This window comes from Ammodytes marinus, assembly GCF_949987685.1.
Source record: "Ammodytes marinus genome assembly, chromosome: 2".
Lineage (NCBI taxonomy): Eukaryota > Metazoa > Chordata > Actinopteri > Uranoscopiformes > Ammodytidae > Ammodytes > Ammodytes marinus.
In genome coordinates this window covers 20,502,770-20,520,986 of record NC_137231.1, presented here as the reverse complement: position 1 = coordinate 20,520,986, position 18,217 = coordinate 20,502,770, and the positions used below count along the sequence as shown (strand labels likewise).

Sequence of the window (18,217 nt, the reverse complement as noted above, 5' to 3'; positions counted from 1 at the left end):
GACATCACATAATCTGAAACAGTTGTAATATGTGGTCTGTGTAAAAGATTTGTGCTATAGCCTCTGTAGGAAAAAACCCAGGGTGCTACCGAGTCAACAAACGCTGACGGTAGTCTTAAAAAATAGCTTACATTTTTCTAGACACCCATTAACCCGATAGACTTCAATAAATTAGCTTTTTTTTGTTATCTTTTGTAAACTCTTAATTTCAAAATAAGATCAAAGTAGATCCTCTGACTGAAAAATTCCTGAAAGATCTGGATCACATAAAAATGTACAAAACATTAAAAATAACTTATTTAAGATTGGTATTAATTATCAATATTTCTTTTTGTTTTTTTAAATATATATAACATACCTCTGACTGTGGCTATTGTTGCGTTCAGTGACAAATAAACCTTTTCTCCTTCTGTGCCCACACACTCCGTCATGACTGACAGCCTCTGTGACCAATCAGACGCTCCACTCTGAGGGCGAGAACCAGTCAGAATGGTTTTTGATATATACCAAAGAGTCATTGCATCAACTTGTCAGCATCAGGAATGAACGGCGCAACTTCTATTAAAACCAAACCTACCAATGTTTTCTTCTCGTTTGTGACTATTTCTCTGTCCATGGCTTTTTTTAATTTCCAAGAATCTCTTCCACAGGTTCCTCCGCTAATACTTGTAATTCTTGTCCTTTTTCTTTCAGTTCGTCCCTGCCAAAGTGTCTATCTTAACAAGTGATTAGATCCTTTGATTAAACTCTTATTTATCCTTTTTTTGAAGACAGTAATATCTGCCAACGAGCTAAAACAAATAATTTTTTAAATATGGCTAATTCATTCAGAAATAATGTCATACTTATTCTAGGGGCCTGACAGTGTTTGCATCTGAGGCCCATTTTAATTAAATTACAATGTTGTGGACAAGTGATCCATTGAACCTTTTCATGACATTCACAAATCCAAATAAATCCTATTGGCAGAATGCATCTTTTATCTGAAAGAGACACCAGTTGTTAAGACTGACTATAAGATCACATGTTAAGACAAACATTTGGGCTTACTAACTTTCCCGTTTAAACTTCCTTTTCCCTCCTGCTTGCGTTCGTCTCTTCAGTCTGACCAGATATTGTCCATGGCCATGCTGACCCTGCACAGGACCCAGCGGCGCAGTGGGCAGTAGTACTCGTAGTGAAACTGCTCAAACTCGGGCGTCTGGCGGATCTCGTGGAGGAAGGACACGTCTATGTCTGACTCCAGCAGGAGCAGCAAAGTGGGCACAGTGACGAGCAGCACGCCCATCACCACAGCGACAAAGCGGGCTACGCTCAGCACACAGGCGTTGACTCTCTCGTTGGACGACAGCAGACGCAGGCTATTGGTCAGGACCCCGCCCATTCCACTCCTGTTAGCCAATCGGGTGCGTTCGTAGGCCCGGTCCCGCTCCCTCTCGGCCTCCAGCTGGGCCTGGATGTCGGGGTCGGCGTGGAGCTCCCTCAGCAGCCTGGCCGGGCTCTCGACCGGAGAGGAGAAGAGCAGGTCCACGCCTCCCTGACTGTCGTTCACTGGGGTGGGTAGCATGCTGGCACAGGGGCTGGAAGAGTTTCAAACACATGTAGAAAACAAATATTATCATGAACTGAACACTAAATTGTTTTTTTTTTTTTTTTTTAGAACTAACTTAAATATGTCAAAAAAATGCACGATTATATGTTAATAGGTATATGTCAACACTCATTGTATTAAATATATAATGGCCCATCTTGGGTATTTATTCAGATTGGTATTTCTGACCACTTAACTAATCTTGGTCCAATATTTAAATCTCCTTTTAGCTATTTTTTGGTCTCCCCAAACTCCTTTAGCTTCTAAATGCTTCATTATTTTCAAAAGCTTTGTTTTAATTTGTCTTCTGTTTGGTGCTGAGCAGGTATTGTACATTGGGGTTTTATAACTTTGAGCTTGAAACTGAAAACAGCTATTTGCTGCTACCCAAGATGTCACTATAAGAGCTGTGGGAGTAAACCAAGTCAGTTAAGCAAGCTGCGAGTTAAGAACCAATCCACTGAGCTGAAAGAGGCTTAAAACCATTATAAAACTAATGTTTAATTTCATTTGAAATAGTTTGTAATAAAACTCTACGGACCTGTAGACAAGCTCAGAAATAGTGAGTGCACCGCTGGAGTCATCGTCCTCCTCCACTTTATTTTCAGCTTTGGGCGTCTGAGGTCGGAGATTTGAGGTTTCCGTGGAAACACGTGGAGGCTGCAGGTCCTTGAGTAAAGCAGTGTTTCCTCCTTGGGTAGAAGCCTGTTGCTCTGTGTTTGTAGGAGTGACTGAGGGTTTGACAGGAGACAAAGGGACAGAGTCCTTCACAGCAACAACACCTGGTGAGGGAAGAAGAGCAGAAGAAGTCTTACGTTAACCGGCTTCAAAGAAAACTTCCATTTTCAGAAAGATATCCTGAGTATGAGAAAGCCAAATCATCACGAGTAAGGCCAACAACCTCATCTATTACTAGAAATACAAAATACAAATTAAATAAGATGATGTTTTCTTACTTTTGACAGCGGATGCTTCACAGTTTGAGCTACAGGAGGTCATTTGAACTGTGATGGTGTTGGTGTTATTACTGCAATGTTCCGAGCTGTTGATAGAGCTGCTGCACCTTTTATAATAGTTTTCTCAATGTTTTTTTGTTTGCCCCAGTCTGGAACAACAGTGTCCACCTTCACACAGTGAATGTGTTGTATACTTAAAACACTTATTTTGGATATAACTGGGACAAAGGGTCGACCTAAGCTGTATCTTAGTATGCTGCAGTTGAACAACGTAGCCACAAGATGGCGGTCCTGTATTTCTTAAGGACAGAGCACCCACAGCTACTACCCACAATACATAGAGTATAAACAAAAAACCTAAGGTTTCTAAATAAACACCCAACATCGCTTCAACCCTGAAAATGTGAGGATAATTATACTATTAGGGTATATATAACTGTTACCATCTGCATGTCTCCAAGTGTTGTCATAGCTTTAAGTCATTGCCTACGGATGCTGGCAGGGGACATAAAGTCATACTGGTTCAGACTGTGATGAACTTAATGATGCTGTTATTCAATGTGTTCATGTATGCTGATTTCAATTTATAGCTCAATTAGAAAAAAATAATGCTGCAAGGTAAGAGTGACTGCTGTTGACGCAGCCAGACAACACACAAACATACAGTGTGTGTAGATGCACTTCAGTCTGAGGTGTTGAATTGAAGTGATGATTCCCCCCCGACATCGCTGATGCCTAAAAGTAAGTATGTGTGTGTGTGTGTGTGTTTGAAATACAAGCCCAGCTGTTTTTCTGCTATGGATTAAATAGTAGCTGGGGGGGTACATGTCCACTGACTTATGACTCCACTTGTCAACACCTTTCTAATCCAGCCTCATGATCTCTCTCACAGACACACACACACACACACACACACACACACACACACACACACACACACACACACACACACACACACACACACACACACACACACACAACCTCACAATGCCTCTTTTGATCCATTTGTCAAACAAGACCTTCAAAAACATCCACAGTATACTCAAGGCCAAAGTGACTTATCAGTTACCATGCCAACTTATTCAGATACGATTTGAAAGAAATTAAAGGACACAATGAGAGAATCGTGGCAGCTACCATGGAAACAGAGTCAGCAAAAAAGGCTACGGGCAGATAAACTCAGAGAGAGAGAGAGAGAGAGAGAGAGAGAGAGAGAGAGAGAGAGAGAGAGAGAGGGAGTGTGGCATTAAACTTGAAAAAAACATAGTAAGGAAGCTAGAAGAAGAAGGATGAAAATAGCCAGAACTATTACTATTTGTGACTTTTAATAAATTATGATCAGAGCTGGCCAGTAATGACCTACATTTTTCATATTGCTTCTTTTCACAGTGGAAAGTTGCACTGCATATACAGGGCAAGACCGACCTGTAATAAAATACAAGTGTATTATAGTAAACATCAAGCATCCTCAACATGATGCTTGATGTTTAAAGATAAGGTAAGATGTTATAAATTCAGATGTTATAAATTCAGACTTTTAACTGAAAACACAAAACACAGTTACTCCTCTGTTTCCATGTTTATAACACTGTCAACTCTGTACTTTACAAGCCTCACCTTTAATGAGCGATTCACAAGATTCACACTACAAGGTGCTAGATTCCTGTGTGGTCACCACACACACAAGCAAACACACACCCAAGTACTCATAGAGCAGGGTTTTCCCCTGTTACCAAAGTGTTGACGTTGAAGTATTAATCCTTGTCATGCAACCTCATCATCAACACCTGAACACCTCCAAAGTATATATATATCTGCACAACTGTATTGGTGTAAGAATAGAGCCGTCATTTTTGCTGTATGTTTTCCCTCAGTTAATTTCTTCACCATTGAAGCAACACACAAGACACTTTTTATAAGCTGTGTTAGAAAAGTGCTATAAATGATGTACCTTAGGCCAAGTTAGGAATGCTATCATGTTTATGGTATCAACAATGCTAAAATGTCTAAATTCAGTGACAGGCTTTCCACACTTGTGCATACCTCACAGTACGATGGAGTAACCTTTCACTCCCTGCAAAGGTTCAAGTGAAAGAACAGGATCAGCTGTAAAGCATCACTTCTAAACCTGATGCAGATTCAGTGTTGGGTGTCAAGGACACTTAAGCAGGGTGGAGATTCACTTACATGGGACCAGTAAGTTAACGGGCACCCTGATGCCACTATATTATATTCTGCACACACTCCTAGAAAATGTCAGTTAAACTGAATACTGACTGTCGAGTTACTGTGTTGTTACCAATCTTGTGATATTAAATAATCTACAAGGCATTATAATGATACATCATTATTTAAACTTTTATCAAATAGTTTAGTTAGAATTAGGATTCATTCTGGAACTTCCATTTGCTTTTCATGAAATAACTCAAAATGTCAAAAGTAGGTTAAAGTGCAATACAAATCTGATAGTTTCATCTCATATACGTCTTATAAGACCTAAACAGTAATACAAGCATGAAAAAAACGAATAACTTTTAAGCTGCTCTCTCACTCACTCTCTCTCTCTCTCTCTCTTCCATTCACAAATCTAAGTTGTATTTCACACATCTAGACAGGAGACATGGCATGCTAAAGTATTGGCTTATACAGCAGGTATTAATGGTTTCCTAATGAGTAGAGTGGATATGTAGCTACTTCTACACACATGATGTTTGTGCATGCTGCAAACTACTTATCCTTCACTACTTACACACACACACCCACACACACCCACACACACACACACACACACACACACACACACACACACACACACACACACACACACACACACACACACACACACACACACACACACACACACACACACACACACAAACACACACACACACACAAACACACACACACACACACACACACACACACACACACACACACACACACACACACACACACACACACACACACACACTCTAACTCTTGAGAGCTTCAGGAGATTAGATCCACAGTTTGCACCGCGCAGTTGCCACAACAAGCCTGGCAACTGCTGAGCTAAACTAGCTAGTTCAGACAGCACATTTCACCTCTTTGTTATCGATGTAATTTATTTACAGCACTGAAAAGAACAAAAAAGCCGTACTCCTTTTTTCATATGATGTGTTGAAGGAATGCACAGTTCAATGAAAATTCACTGGATGCCACTCAAATACTAGGAAGCGCACAAAAAAACTATGCACATGACAATGAACTTGTATGTAGCCTATTTGAATGTATTTTTGACCTGTGGCCTGTTCGTATCTTTGCTTTCTTAATCTTACTCTGTTCCAGCGTATTTCTTTGAAGTCCAGTATTGACTTCGGCGATGCGTCCCCCATGTCCGACCAGCCGCACGTAAACATCCCTGGCCGTGTGATTGGCTATACGTAGATGTAAGCTCCGCCGTGTTGTAATCTTCACCTGGCACCTCAAGGCCTCAGCCACTACTATGGATGACTCCTGCTCATCAGTAGTAGTTTCAGTCCCAGGGTGGAATACTTCAATGGGGCCGGCCTGTCCCTCATCTATCCCCTCAGCCTGCAGCAGTCTATCTGGGCTCATATCCAGGCCTAGTCCCCCTGCTCTGCCCAGGGTGTCTCCTATGTTGGTCCGGACATCGCTAACTCTCATCTCCAAACTGCTGTGCATGAGGCCGCCTCCGACATCCGTGCTGTTTCTGTGCTCCAGAACCTCCATTATTCAGAGTGATGACAAACTCCAAACCCAGCTGTCTGCGGTTAGACCCCCACGCCCCAAACTGAGTGACTGGGACTGCCAACTGAGCTCTGAGGCCGGGATGGGTTAGGAACACACACACTTATACACACACACATGCCTACACACTGAGGGAGATGGTGAGGGAGACATGCCCCAGACACATTCTCTCTCTCTTTCTCTCTCTCTCTCTCTCTCTCTCTCTCTCTGAAACACAGACACGGCTGGTCCTACTGTGAATGCCAGTGATGGCAACAAAGAGTGGAGGGGCATTAGAGGAGGATCAGGCCCAAAGCTGCAGTTTCTATAAATAAACAGGTGGTCCTGGCTGCAGAGGGGCAGCTAATCTAACTGTGATTACAGAGGGGTAGGCCTGACCCAGGATGGGATGGGGATCACTTTCTTTTCCTCATTGTAACTCTTTCTGTATCTCTGTCTTTTTCCTCCTATTATCAGACACATTTGTTTCTGTTAAATCCCAATACTGACGGATAGAGAGGAACTCAATTCACTCACATACATCTCTCTAAGCAAATGTTTGAAAGGTATCTATAGACCGTGTGTGTGTGTGTGTGTGTGTGTGTGTGTGTGTGTGTGTGTGTGTGTGGATTTTGGAAGATAAGAAGGGGACTGCCTGTACAAACAGAACAAGGTCAGTGCTGACCTTGGGTCAGCTTCCTGTTTCCTCTCCTATGGCCGAGATTAGTGCTCTGAATATAGACGGTGATCCCAGACCATCTCGGGGACACTTTATCCCAAAGTCCTAGTCAAAGCCTTCTTGAAGCTGTCATCATTCGATAGGCCAGGTGTGCCATGTTGACAAAGTAGGGAAGGATTTCAACCTTTCTTCCAAGCCCTCCTTTTTAATTAATATTTTAGAGTCTTAACAACTACCGCTGTCCCTTTTGGTGTGCACAACTCAAGTGCATCACCATGAGATCATCTTTTAAGAGAGACTTTCTAAATGGTGTGTCATTAGTATCATGCCACCCTTCATAACGGCAAGCTTTTTCACTATTTGATAAAACAAAAAACAAATAATGTGGGCGACTGTGGCTCAGTTGGTAGAGCGGGTCAGCCGATGATCAAAGGGTTGGAGGTTCGATCCCCGCCCTGCCACCTGTGTCATAGTTGTTGTGTCCTTGGGCAAGACACTTCACCCACCTTGCCTCGTGTGAATGTCGATAGTTAGCCTGCTATCGGTGTATGAATGTGTGTGTGAATGGTAACGTGTAAATGGGAACAGGTCTCCCTTGTAAAAGAGTCTTCGGACTCAATGGGATATACCTGTATAAATAAAGGTAAAAAAAAAAAAAAAAAAAAAAAAGTAGCATACAACACTACAGTTACAAACAGGTGATGACTACCGCCTGCCCCTCCCAAACTAACCAACTGAGACAGACGATATGATTACTGCTGCAGCATTTTGACCCTGAGCCAAGAATAATTGATTTTCCTCTAAATGGGATGAGGGGAGACGAAAGAACAAAGACAGAGAAAGGGGAGGAGGTGGAGAAAGCAAAGGGAGGACTGTAAATTCTGTAGGAAGAGGCGTGAGAGAACATAGAAGAAGTCCATCAGCATAGTGAAGGGAGGGATGGATGGCCCACCAGCATGATTGTACTTTGGATGTGTAAAGGCCCAACCGCACGGCTCTGGTCGATATTGGAGAATGAAGGAAGTGAAGAACGGCGTGAAAGATGGAAGGAAGGAGGGAGGGTAATAGAAAAGGAAAATGATCCATGTCTGTGGATGACAAAGGGTCATGTGCTGTCATGTGTGGAGATGGGATGGATGGAGAGATAAAGGAAAAGAAAGGATACAACATGACAGCAATAACTCAGTTATATGGACATGGTCTTTGCAAGGTGAGCATATCACTCTCCTTGGCCATTCTTTTACAGTTTGAACAGGGCGGACCAAGTGACCTCTCACTTTTATAGTTTTGGTTGGTTTCATGCACTAAAATCTCTCTGAAGAGGGTCTAGCTTTCAAACTCCAGATGACATAAACAGGATTGCGTTGATAAAAAAAGGTTCATACACTATCCACAGTACAGTGGACTACTCTGGTGCTCATGTCAATGTTAATGTGTGTTGTCCCTTTTAAATAGGAAAAATTCAGTTGTTCCAACTTACCAACTAGTGCTTTAAAACAACATTCATTCATTTAATATAGTATTTCTACTTATTGTCACCTCACTTCCTCCTGGTATGCTTTGCCAGCCACACACACACCTCCCTCCTGAACTTCTTTTCATCCTTCTTTACATCCTTCCTAACATTTGTTCATCGTGTCTGCCCCTGCAGTCCAATCCCTTCCCTCTCCCATTCTCTCCATCTCTTTTAAATTTCCTCCTTCCCTCCCAGCTCTCGTTTTGTCTCGTGTAACCTTACCCTGTGCTCTTCCCCAACACGATGTGTGCTTCAATCAGATAATCGGTCACAGAGGGAATGTGTCCGGAATAATAACGGAGAGAGAAGGGTTACAGAGAATAATGATGACATGTATAGAATGTCACAAGGGAAAACAACTAATCCCATAGTGTTGCGTCCTTGGGAAAATGACTTAAAATAAGTAGCAGTGTAACTCAGCCCGGCCACCCTGCACTACTAACGTTACATGGGGAGAGAACTGATCCAAGTTCAGCTGTGAGTCAACGGGCCATAGGATGGACAATGATGGATAGCTTGACTGAAATATCTCTCAGCATTCACGTTTACACCTCATCGCACTGACGAATTGCAACTGATAAAGCTGCAAATGTATGTGCTTGACTCTTACTTTTATGACGCAACCACTGAACACACACACACACACACACACACACACAGTACAGAGTAACAGAGCGTATCTTCCTCTGTAAAACCCATATGAGGTCAGCAACATTGATAGACACACACACACACACACACACACACACACACACACACACACACACAAAAGCCGGGTGGTAAACTTAGGGAGAATCAGAAGGGTATTTTTAGCGTGCTGCGATGGGTGTCTCCAGGGAGACACGACTGATGGAGTTATTGGAGCCTCAGCTGCTCAATTAACGCTATCTGTCAGAGGGTTGTGCATTTGCTTCTTCACACACAGGGGAGACCTCATGTGACTTTCCAGAGGTCTGTGGCAAAAGGGGATGTGTGTGCGTGTGTGTGTGTGTGTGTGTGTTTACGTATCATCCTACCGTTGTCTGTGGTCGTCTCTTCATATTCCCGGGTGGAGGGCAGTGCAGGTACCAGCGGTTCCATGTTCATGATGAGGTTTTTATGGCTCAGAGAGCTAAAGCTTCGACTCTGACCAAACTGGGCTCTAAAAAAACACAAACATCAACTGCATTGAAGGCTTTGTGCGTTACCTTGAGATATGTATTGTCTCGAATAATGCTTTGCTCAGTTTGAGCTCCATAAATGGACGATAATTAGATTTTTCAATGTAACATACCTCATTGGTAGGGTATTATTGTAAACCAGCAAGCAGGCAATAACTCCATTTGGAATTACAAGAGTGAAGGTGAGTTGTCACTTGTCCTTACCTGCGTATCGCTGGTGGCTCTCTCTGAATCTTAGAGCTGGCTTCTATCACCTCCTTGGCTACTCTCCCACTGACAGGGAGAAATACACAGTGACAGGTCATTACACTGTGCAAAGACGCAATACTAGAAAAGAGACACTTCTTGTTTTAAACTGACAAAGATTGACTTTAACATCTCGTTCTTCAGTCGGTCTCATAATGTGTTTTTAAAAAATGGTTTTGATAAGACTTTTGCCTGATAATACTACATGAGAGGAGAAATATGTCATTTTCTGCCAGTCTTGCAGCTGTTGCTCATAATAGGGTTTGTTTCTACAGTATGTTGTTGAGAAGGCTGCATCCTGCCAGCTGGGTCAGTGCCTTCATTAGTCTGATTGTTGGGCGACTGGAGTTCTCTGGGCTCTTGACTACGCTGTTCCAAGCCAGCAGGCTCCAGCATCCCACACATTAGTCTATTGTTTGCTGAGATTGATTGGTGGGTTGTAAATTACAGGGTGAAATGAAACATCTGGGGTGGTAGACCTTATAACACAGGTCTCTGGACTTATGCTGCAAAAAGGCTGTATGATGAACGGTGGTCGGCCGCTCCAACTCTGATGTGATCTGCTTTAGCAAATATGCCTTCCTTTGTGGACAACACATCTCTTCACTGTTTGCATTTGCACACATGTCCAATTGCCGTATTTCAGAACAAAACCCCACCATATGCTATTACTCATTGTTGAGCCCTTAAGCCAAACTGCTTTAGCCAGCAGATGAAATGGAGCGGACTCCAGTGTAAGCCCGGTAAAGAGCTTTGTCTGAGGGGAGAATCAGGGCTAACAGGGCTTCAATATCAGATTCATACAGAGGCTTTTGTGTGATATTAGTGTCAGTAAATCACAGAAACTGACAGGAAGCTGCATGTACTGTAGGTGCTGAACTACAAATAGAAGGAGCAGCATTAAGATCCACAGCACAGCAGTCGCAAGGTGCAACAGGACAAGTTCTATTTACATTTCTCAGGTTAATGCAAGGTCACTTTGATTCCAGTTACTGCTGTGGATGTTAGTCAATGACTGAAATCAATAAGTTGATTTACAGTTAAAGGTAAAGTTTGAATGCAAAGTATAAGAGTTGACCTGCCGATGAACTGTGTGGGTTAATTTGCACTTTTAAAACCTCAAGCAATTGAATCTGACAGTATCTTTGCATCTCCACTTGCTGTCATGGTATCCATTCCTTCATCACTTTGTTTAGTCTTGTCCTCCTTCTTTCCTTTGTCTTGGTTTTCCATCTCTCGGCACACATCCCTCTCTTTCTCGTATCAAATATATAACATATTTTGCCGTCAGACTTTAGTCTTGTCACTGTTTTAAAGAAAAGTATGGCGACTCTTGTGAAGACTGACTGGAATACTGTCTCACCTGTATCTGAACCTGCTGCCTTTGAAGAAGATGTTACTGCTAGACACCGTCTTTATCTGACTCGACTTTGCACACCTGTCAGAGAGAGGGAGGAGGAAACAAAGAAAACTTCATTTTTACAAAGCAGCACACATACTGACACAACTGGTACAAACACCTCGTTGTCATGGCAAATCGTGTGTGACTCTAAAGTTAAGACAGCACCATCGACCATATAGTGGTAGGTATTGTACCATCAGTGAGTTGCTGTGCACTGCCTAGCCTCTTTAGTAAGCAGAGGAGGAAGGTGTTTCACTCTGCAGCTTTTTAGAAAGTGTACGCTGTAGGTCAAACCGTAATTTTTCCATTTTTGGCTCAGGGTGATTTATCTTGAGAAACTCCAGAGCAACAGAGCTTGTGCCAGAGTAACACACATCCGGTCTGCTCTGTGTGTGTGTGTGTGTGTGTGTGTGTGTGTGTGTGTGTGTGTGTGTGTGTGTGTGTGTGTGTGTGTGTGTGTGTGTGTGTGTGTGTGTGTGTGTGAGAGTGAGTGAGTGAGTGAGTGAGTGAGTGAGTGAGTGAGTGAGTGAGTGAGTGAGTGAGTGAGTGAGTGAGTGAGTGCGTGCGTGTGGGTGTGTGTGTCTGAGAGAGAGAGAGAGAGAGAGAGAGAGAGAGAGAGAGAGAGAGAGAGAGAGAGAGGTTGTATGTAGAGGTTGGCTGCCATTTACAAATTCAATTCCCTCTGATTTGATTAAGCTGCTCTGATGCTTGTCTGACATCCAATCCCTCCCTGTCCGCCTCTCAGTGACACATGAGCTGCTGTCATTGAGATGTCAATATCCAGGGTTATACAGGGAAGGACTGTTATCAACAAGCTTTTATAAGTTTGCCTTTTTTTGTCACAAATCTCACATGTTCAAATTTCCGTTTTTATGAAGCCTTTCTCGTCTGTGTTGGTAAGGCTGCAACTAAAGATTATGTACAGTATCCAATATTTTGATATACTGTTTATAAAACATCAGCACACTGTGTAAAGTGCCCATCAAAGTTTCCCAAAGCCCTTGTTTTGTCCGACTTAGAAAACGTAAAGACATTCAGTTTACTATGATTGAAACAAGGAACAAGCAAAAATTCACTTCCGCCTTCAGCCCAAGCTCGTTTCCATTCCTGAGATGCCAACAGTGTCAATAGTAAGTCAATATTCAGAGCCTCGGAGCAATCAGCTGCTCCCCAGTGAAGGACAGCAGCATATTGCAGCAAATCCACAGAGAAAGAAAAACAGGACGGAAAGAGTGACAATGTGCTAACACAAGTGCAACATGGAGGAGAGCTGATTTTAGCCTAAACATAATAAAGGAAAAAGAAGAGGAACTATGAAATATGGCTAAGTATATTTTATGAGGAATTATGCTTCTTTCGTTCTATTATTTTGTCGGTGGAAGAGACATTTTAGGATGGAATAATGCAGCACAGTCTCAAGTGTCTCTGATTTCAAGAGCAGCTCAATACATTTCCCAGATGAGTGTATGGGAGTGTGTATGAGAGCGTATGTGTGTGCGTGTATATGTGTGTGTGTGCAAGTGTATGTGTCTAGACGCACTTGTAAAAGGCCTGGTTCTCCACCCCGCACTTCCATAAGTGCTTACACGCTGCAGGGGTCGAGGTGTGAAATGTCAACACCAGTTTCTTCTGCACAGAGAAAAGGACAAAAACAGAGAGAGAGAGAGAGAGAGAGAGAGAGATAGAGAGAGAGACACAGACAAGGAACAAGATTACATGTGAATAAGGACAAGAGAAGTGCTGAACACTATGAGAGGGAGCTGTGCAAAATGCTGACCCACAGACCCAGAGTCGTAAGCTTAGCAAGATGCAAGACAGATATAGTGATTTGGCCAAAGCCTGCAGCAGTAAAAAGCCTTGTAGCTTGCAGAACATGGGTCTTTATGGACAAGGAGGAGGGACATATTCCTGTAAATGTGTAGTTTTCAGTCTGGTAATATGGGACACCCATTCAATGCACAACAAGGCTTAGCAGTCAAAGATGATACACTTGGATCAATAACATGGGAGTGAGTTACAGCCAAGCAACAACATAGGCTACCTCTACATTGTATATGAACAAAAAGATTTGGACCTTAAATCATGGACTGATGAAAAAAAAAAACCTCAGACACAGTTTTCAGTTAGTCCCCTTCCTCAGAGTCAGCCGTATTGCTCATCACCCTCATTGTAACACATCAGTTATCTGATAAACTGTATATAGGTGTGATTTACACACATGTGCTGCAGTGGCCATGTGTGTGAAAGTACCAGAACTGCATGATACAATATTGACAAATTGTCTTTGGTCCCACTTTGAGTGGCATGCGAACAGGCTTTTACAGCATGGAAGTAAATTGTATAAGACATATATTGTGAAATATACGGAGAGCATGGATGTGCTTGCATTTATTAAATTCCCTTTTCTTCAAAAACAAATGAGCGTTTTCTTGACAACTCAAGATAATTATAGAAACTCTGATAACATTATATTTAATAAGAAGAGAGGACCTTTTGTGATAATGGGTTGAATATTCCCTAATTATTAAATAGCGCTCCTTTTCTCTCGATAACATGAAAATGTACCTTGTGTCTTTGAAATAACGACATTTAACATTACAAGTGATAAGAGGAAACAAGCTTTGATTTTTGGAGGTCAACGCGAGACAAGTTAAATAACCTCAATACCAGAAGACAACAGCATTACAAATAATTTTTAGCCTTGCTTTTTGTGTCATTGAATCATTGGGAAACACCAGAGGGTTTTAACTGTTACCCCACAGTGTATTGTAAAACCTGTTTACATGAATCATTCAAATCTATCTCTAAGCTGGGATCTGAGTGACTAAAATTTGTAATAAAATAACAGACAAAAAGTTGCTGTTTAAAAAGACGTTTTAAGCACATTTTGCCGTAGTAAAGCCATGTAAAGGTGCTATCAGCTCAAAGTGGGACAGTTAAGTGAATGTGTTCAAGGCTTAATAACAGAGGTGAGGGCAAAGAGTGAAATCATGCGGTGAGCTGTCCCACAGTGGATAACAAAACACAGTAATACATGATTTAAATCTGGATAAAATACATAGAAAAATCTTGTGAATATACTGTATATACAGAATAGGGTAGGAAATTAGCCAGGGTCTTAAATTTGATTTGCAGAATCCTGTTAGAGGAAACAAGGTATTTTCCAACATTTGATAAAATAATCCGATATGTCCCCGAAATAATTCACAGGGGCAAAAAAAATCCCTGGTAAAAAAAAAGAGCTAATTTCCAACCCTACACACACACACACACAAGAAGAAATCATTTTTCTTTCTACTTGACATTAAATACATGACATGGAGAGCGTTATAGATTATGCATTATAATCTATATTTCACTGATAATGAAGCTACAGTATGTGGCATTGGTGCACAGGACAAGGATACTGACAATTGAACAGACTTAATAGACACAGACTCAAAATGAATACATAAATTCAATGAACTGAGAATTTAGACACATTTTGTATAATATAACAATATAAAACACAACACCAAACAACCAAAACCAGGATGAGATGAAACCGGTTCCTCCAGTCATAAAGTGAGGTGAGGTAAGGGCAGGATTATGGATAGAGGCATCAATTTGAGGATTTAAGAGGATTGTGCTGCTATGATTACTTGTATTTACTTACCATTGAAGACTATGTTTACACACAGAGAGAAGAGACAGAAACACAAAGATAAAACTGCATCTTCAGCCACTCATGAGTCGCCAAACATACATACAGACAGACAGACAGACAGACAGACAGACAGACAGACAGACAGACAGACAGAAGCTGAGCGGAGATGAGAGACGGTTTAAGCTTCTGTACTGAAGAGAATAAGTGAAGTGTCATCACTGATTGATTGGTTAATTGGTGAGCAGCCAGATTTAAACTACAGTACCATTTCAAGTATTTTTAAAGGTACATCTCAGGTGTGTGCACATTTATTAGGCTAACCAAAAATGACCAAAACTGCTCAGAATCTACCACAGCTCTGAACCGGATGACAAACATAAAGGGGTACAGATGAAACATGTGTCCCAAATACAAGACACCTGCTATAGTTGTAATTTCAACACTCGAGTGTGACAGTTTCACATAGAAGTACACTATAATTCATATGTGTCACAGATGTCAGACATGTCCTAACATCGATGTAACGGAAGGAGTCTCATATTTGAGCCACAGTGGACACGTAATATGAGCGACGAGGTTAGTCGTAACACACCCACCATCCTGTTACAGTGAATCCTGCCTGTTAAGGAGATCTGAAACAGCGACACACATACAGTGTGTGTGTGTGATGGGAGGACAGGATTTCACATACAGTACAGTACAGTTTCATAGCACTTTTAGCTGGTGAAACCACTACACAGATGAAGAAAGCTAGGGGGAAAGGAAAAGAAGAAAGGAAGGAAGGAATGAGGAATGAGAATAAAGGATGTAAACAGTAACTGTGCATCTACAGTACAAGACCACATGATTCATCATCATTGTGGAGCAAACTACACAGCTCATTCCACTCTCCTCTTTCTAGAGGAAATATTGAGTACAGGAGGAAGCTGCTCTCACCTCTTTCTGAATCCCGATGACGTAAAAGGTTTTCCCCTCGAACTTCAGCTTGCTTACGTCAGTCCTACAAAGGACCACAACGTTATGACGTCAAAACATATCTTAGTGACGATACGCTTGATGATAAAAATAAATCTTACTTAACAGCAAAGGTCAGGGTTATGACACTGAAGGAAACTTATATTGACCGGAAACATATGAAACAATAAACTAATTATTCAGGATACAATTAAAGCTGTTGCAGTATGATTATCACAGTTGTTTTAGTGTATTTATAGCCATGGCATACAGTACTGTAAACCCTAAAAAATGCCTTTTTAGTTTGTTAACATTAGTTTGTTAACATTTCACTCCATTTCACAATGATGGAATAAAAACAAGTAGGCCTATATCTAAAGGAGTGCTGCACTTGAGTACAATTTTGGGATGCTTGTACTGTACTTGTACGTTACTTAACATTAATGTTGTTTGTACCTTAAATAGGTATATATTGTTATTTTTTAGTATTCTTTGTTATTTTTTTAGTCTTCTTATTACATAATAATGTATTATAGCTTAAACTAAACACAAGTAGTTAGATATAGCGTAATGGCTGCAACATCAAATGCAGTAGAACACAATGAAACAATCTACAATGGATTACTCTGAATAATCAGAACTTTTACTTTTGACCTTTAATTATCATCTTGATTTGCATTTATTTTTTACTCATAAGTAGTAGGCTAAAAAGTGAAATATTTAGGCACTGTAACTGTGTGCTGCGTGGCAGGCAACAAAGCTCTGGCTTGACAATTCAAGTCAGAGACCATCACTTTTAAATGGCTCCTCCTGAATAAAATATTCAGTGAGTGTTACAATAGTCAAGTCAACTTTATTGTCAATTATCAATACGATGCAATAGAGGCTACATGTTTAATTTGCATGCTTTCAGTTTTCAAGTCAAGAATGAGGGAACACATTTGTACCATTTGAGGAGGTGGATCCTCTTGTTTCCCTGGAAGACAACAAAACCTGTCGCCGTGAACCCGAGAAAGGCTGTGGAGCCTGTGAAATCCTGCAAACACACACACGCACGCACGCACACGCACACACACACACACACACACACACACACACACACGCGCGAACACGCAGAGTGAGAGTCAGCACACAGCATTACGGGATATAGGTGGATTTACAGCGGGGAGAGAAGTGGGCCATCAATAATCTCCATGGTACCGCAATTTGCAGTGACTGGCATCAAGAACAACAAGGCACAGACAATCCAGAGCAGGTAGGTACATGTTGTGATACAGTGAGGGGAAAATGAAACTCCACAGAAACAGCAGGACACAGTATGTTCCTCGCACTCTCCAACATCATGGTTTATCGACTATAGACCTTCATTCCTCTGCTGCTTTTCCCCTCTTTATCTCTCTGTAAATCTTTCTGCACAGTTCCCACTGAAAAGACTGGGGGTAGATGAAAGAGATCCTCTCCAAAAGACAGAATTTAAATATCTCGTTAATCTGCATAGCATGCTTTCATGAGCCCGCCCATGAGACCTTGTCCTTATTTCACACTCTGTCTGGGCCAGAATCATCACACAGCAGACTTTAACATATGACTTTGAACAATCACATTGAGCGTGTTCACTCTATTCCAACAAAATAAGAGAAAAAGTACAACCAGTAATCATGTCACAGTACAACCTTGAGTGCCAAATGAACCACTGTATGATGTCCAGTGTTGACACTAACAGTAGAAGGATGGAGTCAATGCCATTGACCTGCTGAAGCCAATATTACATCTGAACAATCAAAGAATATCGATTTCAAGTAATGATTTCTGAACAGACCAAGCTCCTTTTGGTATCCAATATAATGATGTCAGTGAACCCTCAGGTTTGCTGAACGGCTGCTGTCGCTGAAGTTAATCATGTGCATAGTCGTCCGTTTAACATGCAAATTAAGGGCAAACAAGCAAGGGATAAAAAGGACAAGTCGGTGAGTGTGTAGTTAGCACAGTCGGTCTCTGCACACAAGCCAAAATGTGTAAATGTAAATGAATGTTGGCAAAGTTTTAATATTTTTTTATAATTACTACTTGCTCTAAGATTAACAATAAAATGTACAGTGACAAAAGAGAGCATGACTTTGTACATACTGGAAGAGATGACAGAGCAGAGAAACGAGCTCATCTTAAACATTTACTTCAGTAAAGTGACTTCTAACAAATGAACAATGTTTGACAAAGATGGAGGCATGACGTCGAGGTCATCTAATGCTGGGCTTACACTACATGACTTTTCACGCGATTTGACAGTCGCAGACAATCTTCCAATGTCGGACTGAAATCACAGAAGTTGTGCTGGAGT

At 41.5% G+C, this 18,217-nt stretch overlaps 1 protein-coding gene across 1 annotated transcript in view; it reads right to left on the bottom strand.

Moving 5' to 3' along the window:
* Positions 1–1,099: 1,099 nt before the first annotated feature.
* Positions 1,100–18,217, bottom strand: part of frmd3 (FERM domain containing 3) — a gene marked incomplete at both ends in the record, with an annotated part of 44,488 nt that continues 27,370 nt past the window's right edge. The window contains 9 exons of the mRNA XM_080051873.1: positions 1,100–1,580; positions 2,133–2,373; positions 9,488–9,612; positions 9,836–9,904; positions 11,241–11,315; positions 12,820–12,908; positions 15,522–15,557; positions 15,862–15,925; positions 16,827–16,915. Of these exons, the coding sequence (XP_079907999.1) occupies positions 1,100–1,580; positions 2,133–2,373; positions 9,488–9,612; positions 9,836–9,904; positions 11,241–11,315; positions 12,820–12,908; positions 15,522–15,557; positions 15,862–15,925; positions 16,827–16,915 (1,269 nt within the window). The remainder of the gene's footprint in view (positions 1,581–2,132; positions 2,374–9,487; positions 9,613–9,835; positions 9,905–11,240; positions 11,316–12,819; positions 12,909–15,521; positions 15,558–15,861; positions 15,926–16,826; positions 16,916–18,217) is intronic.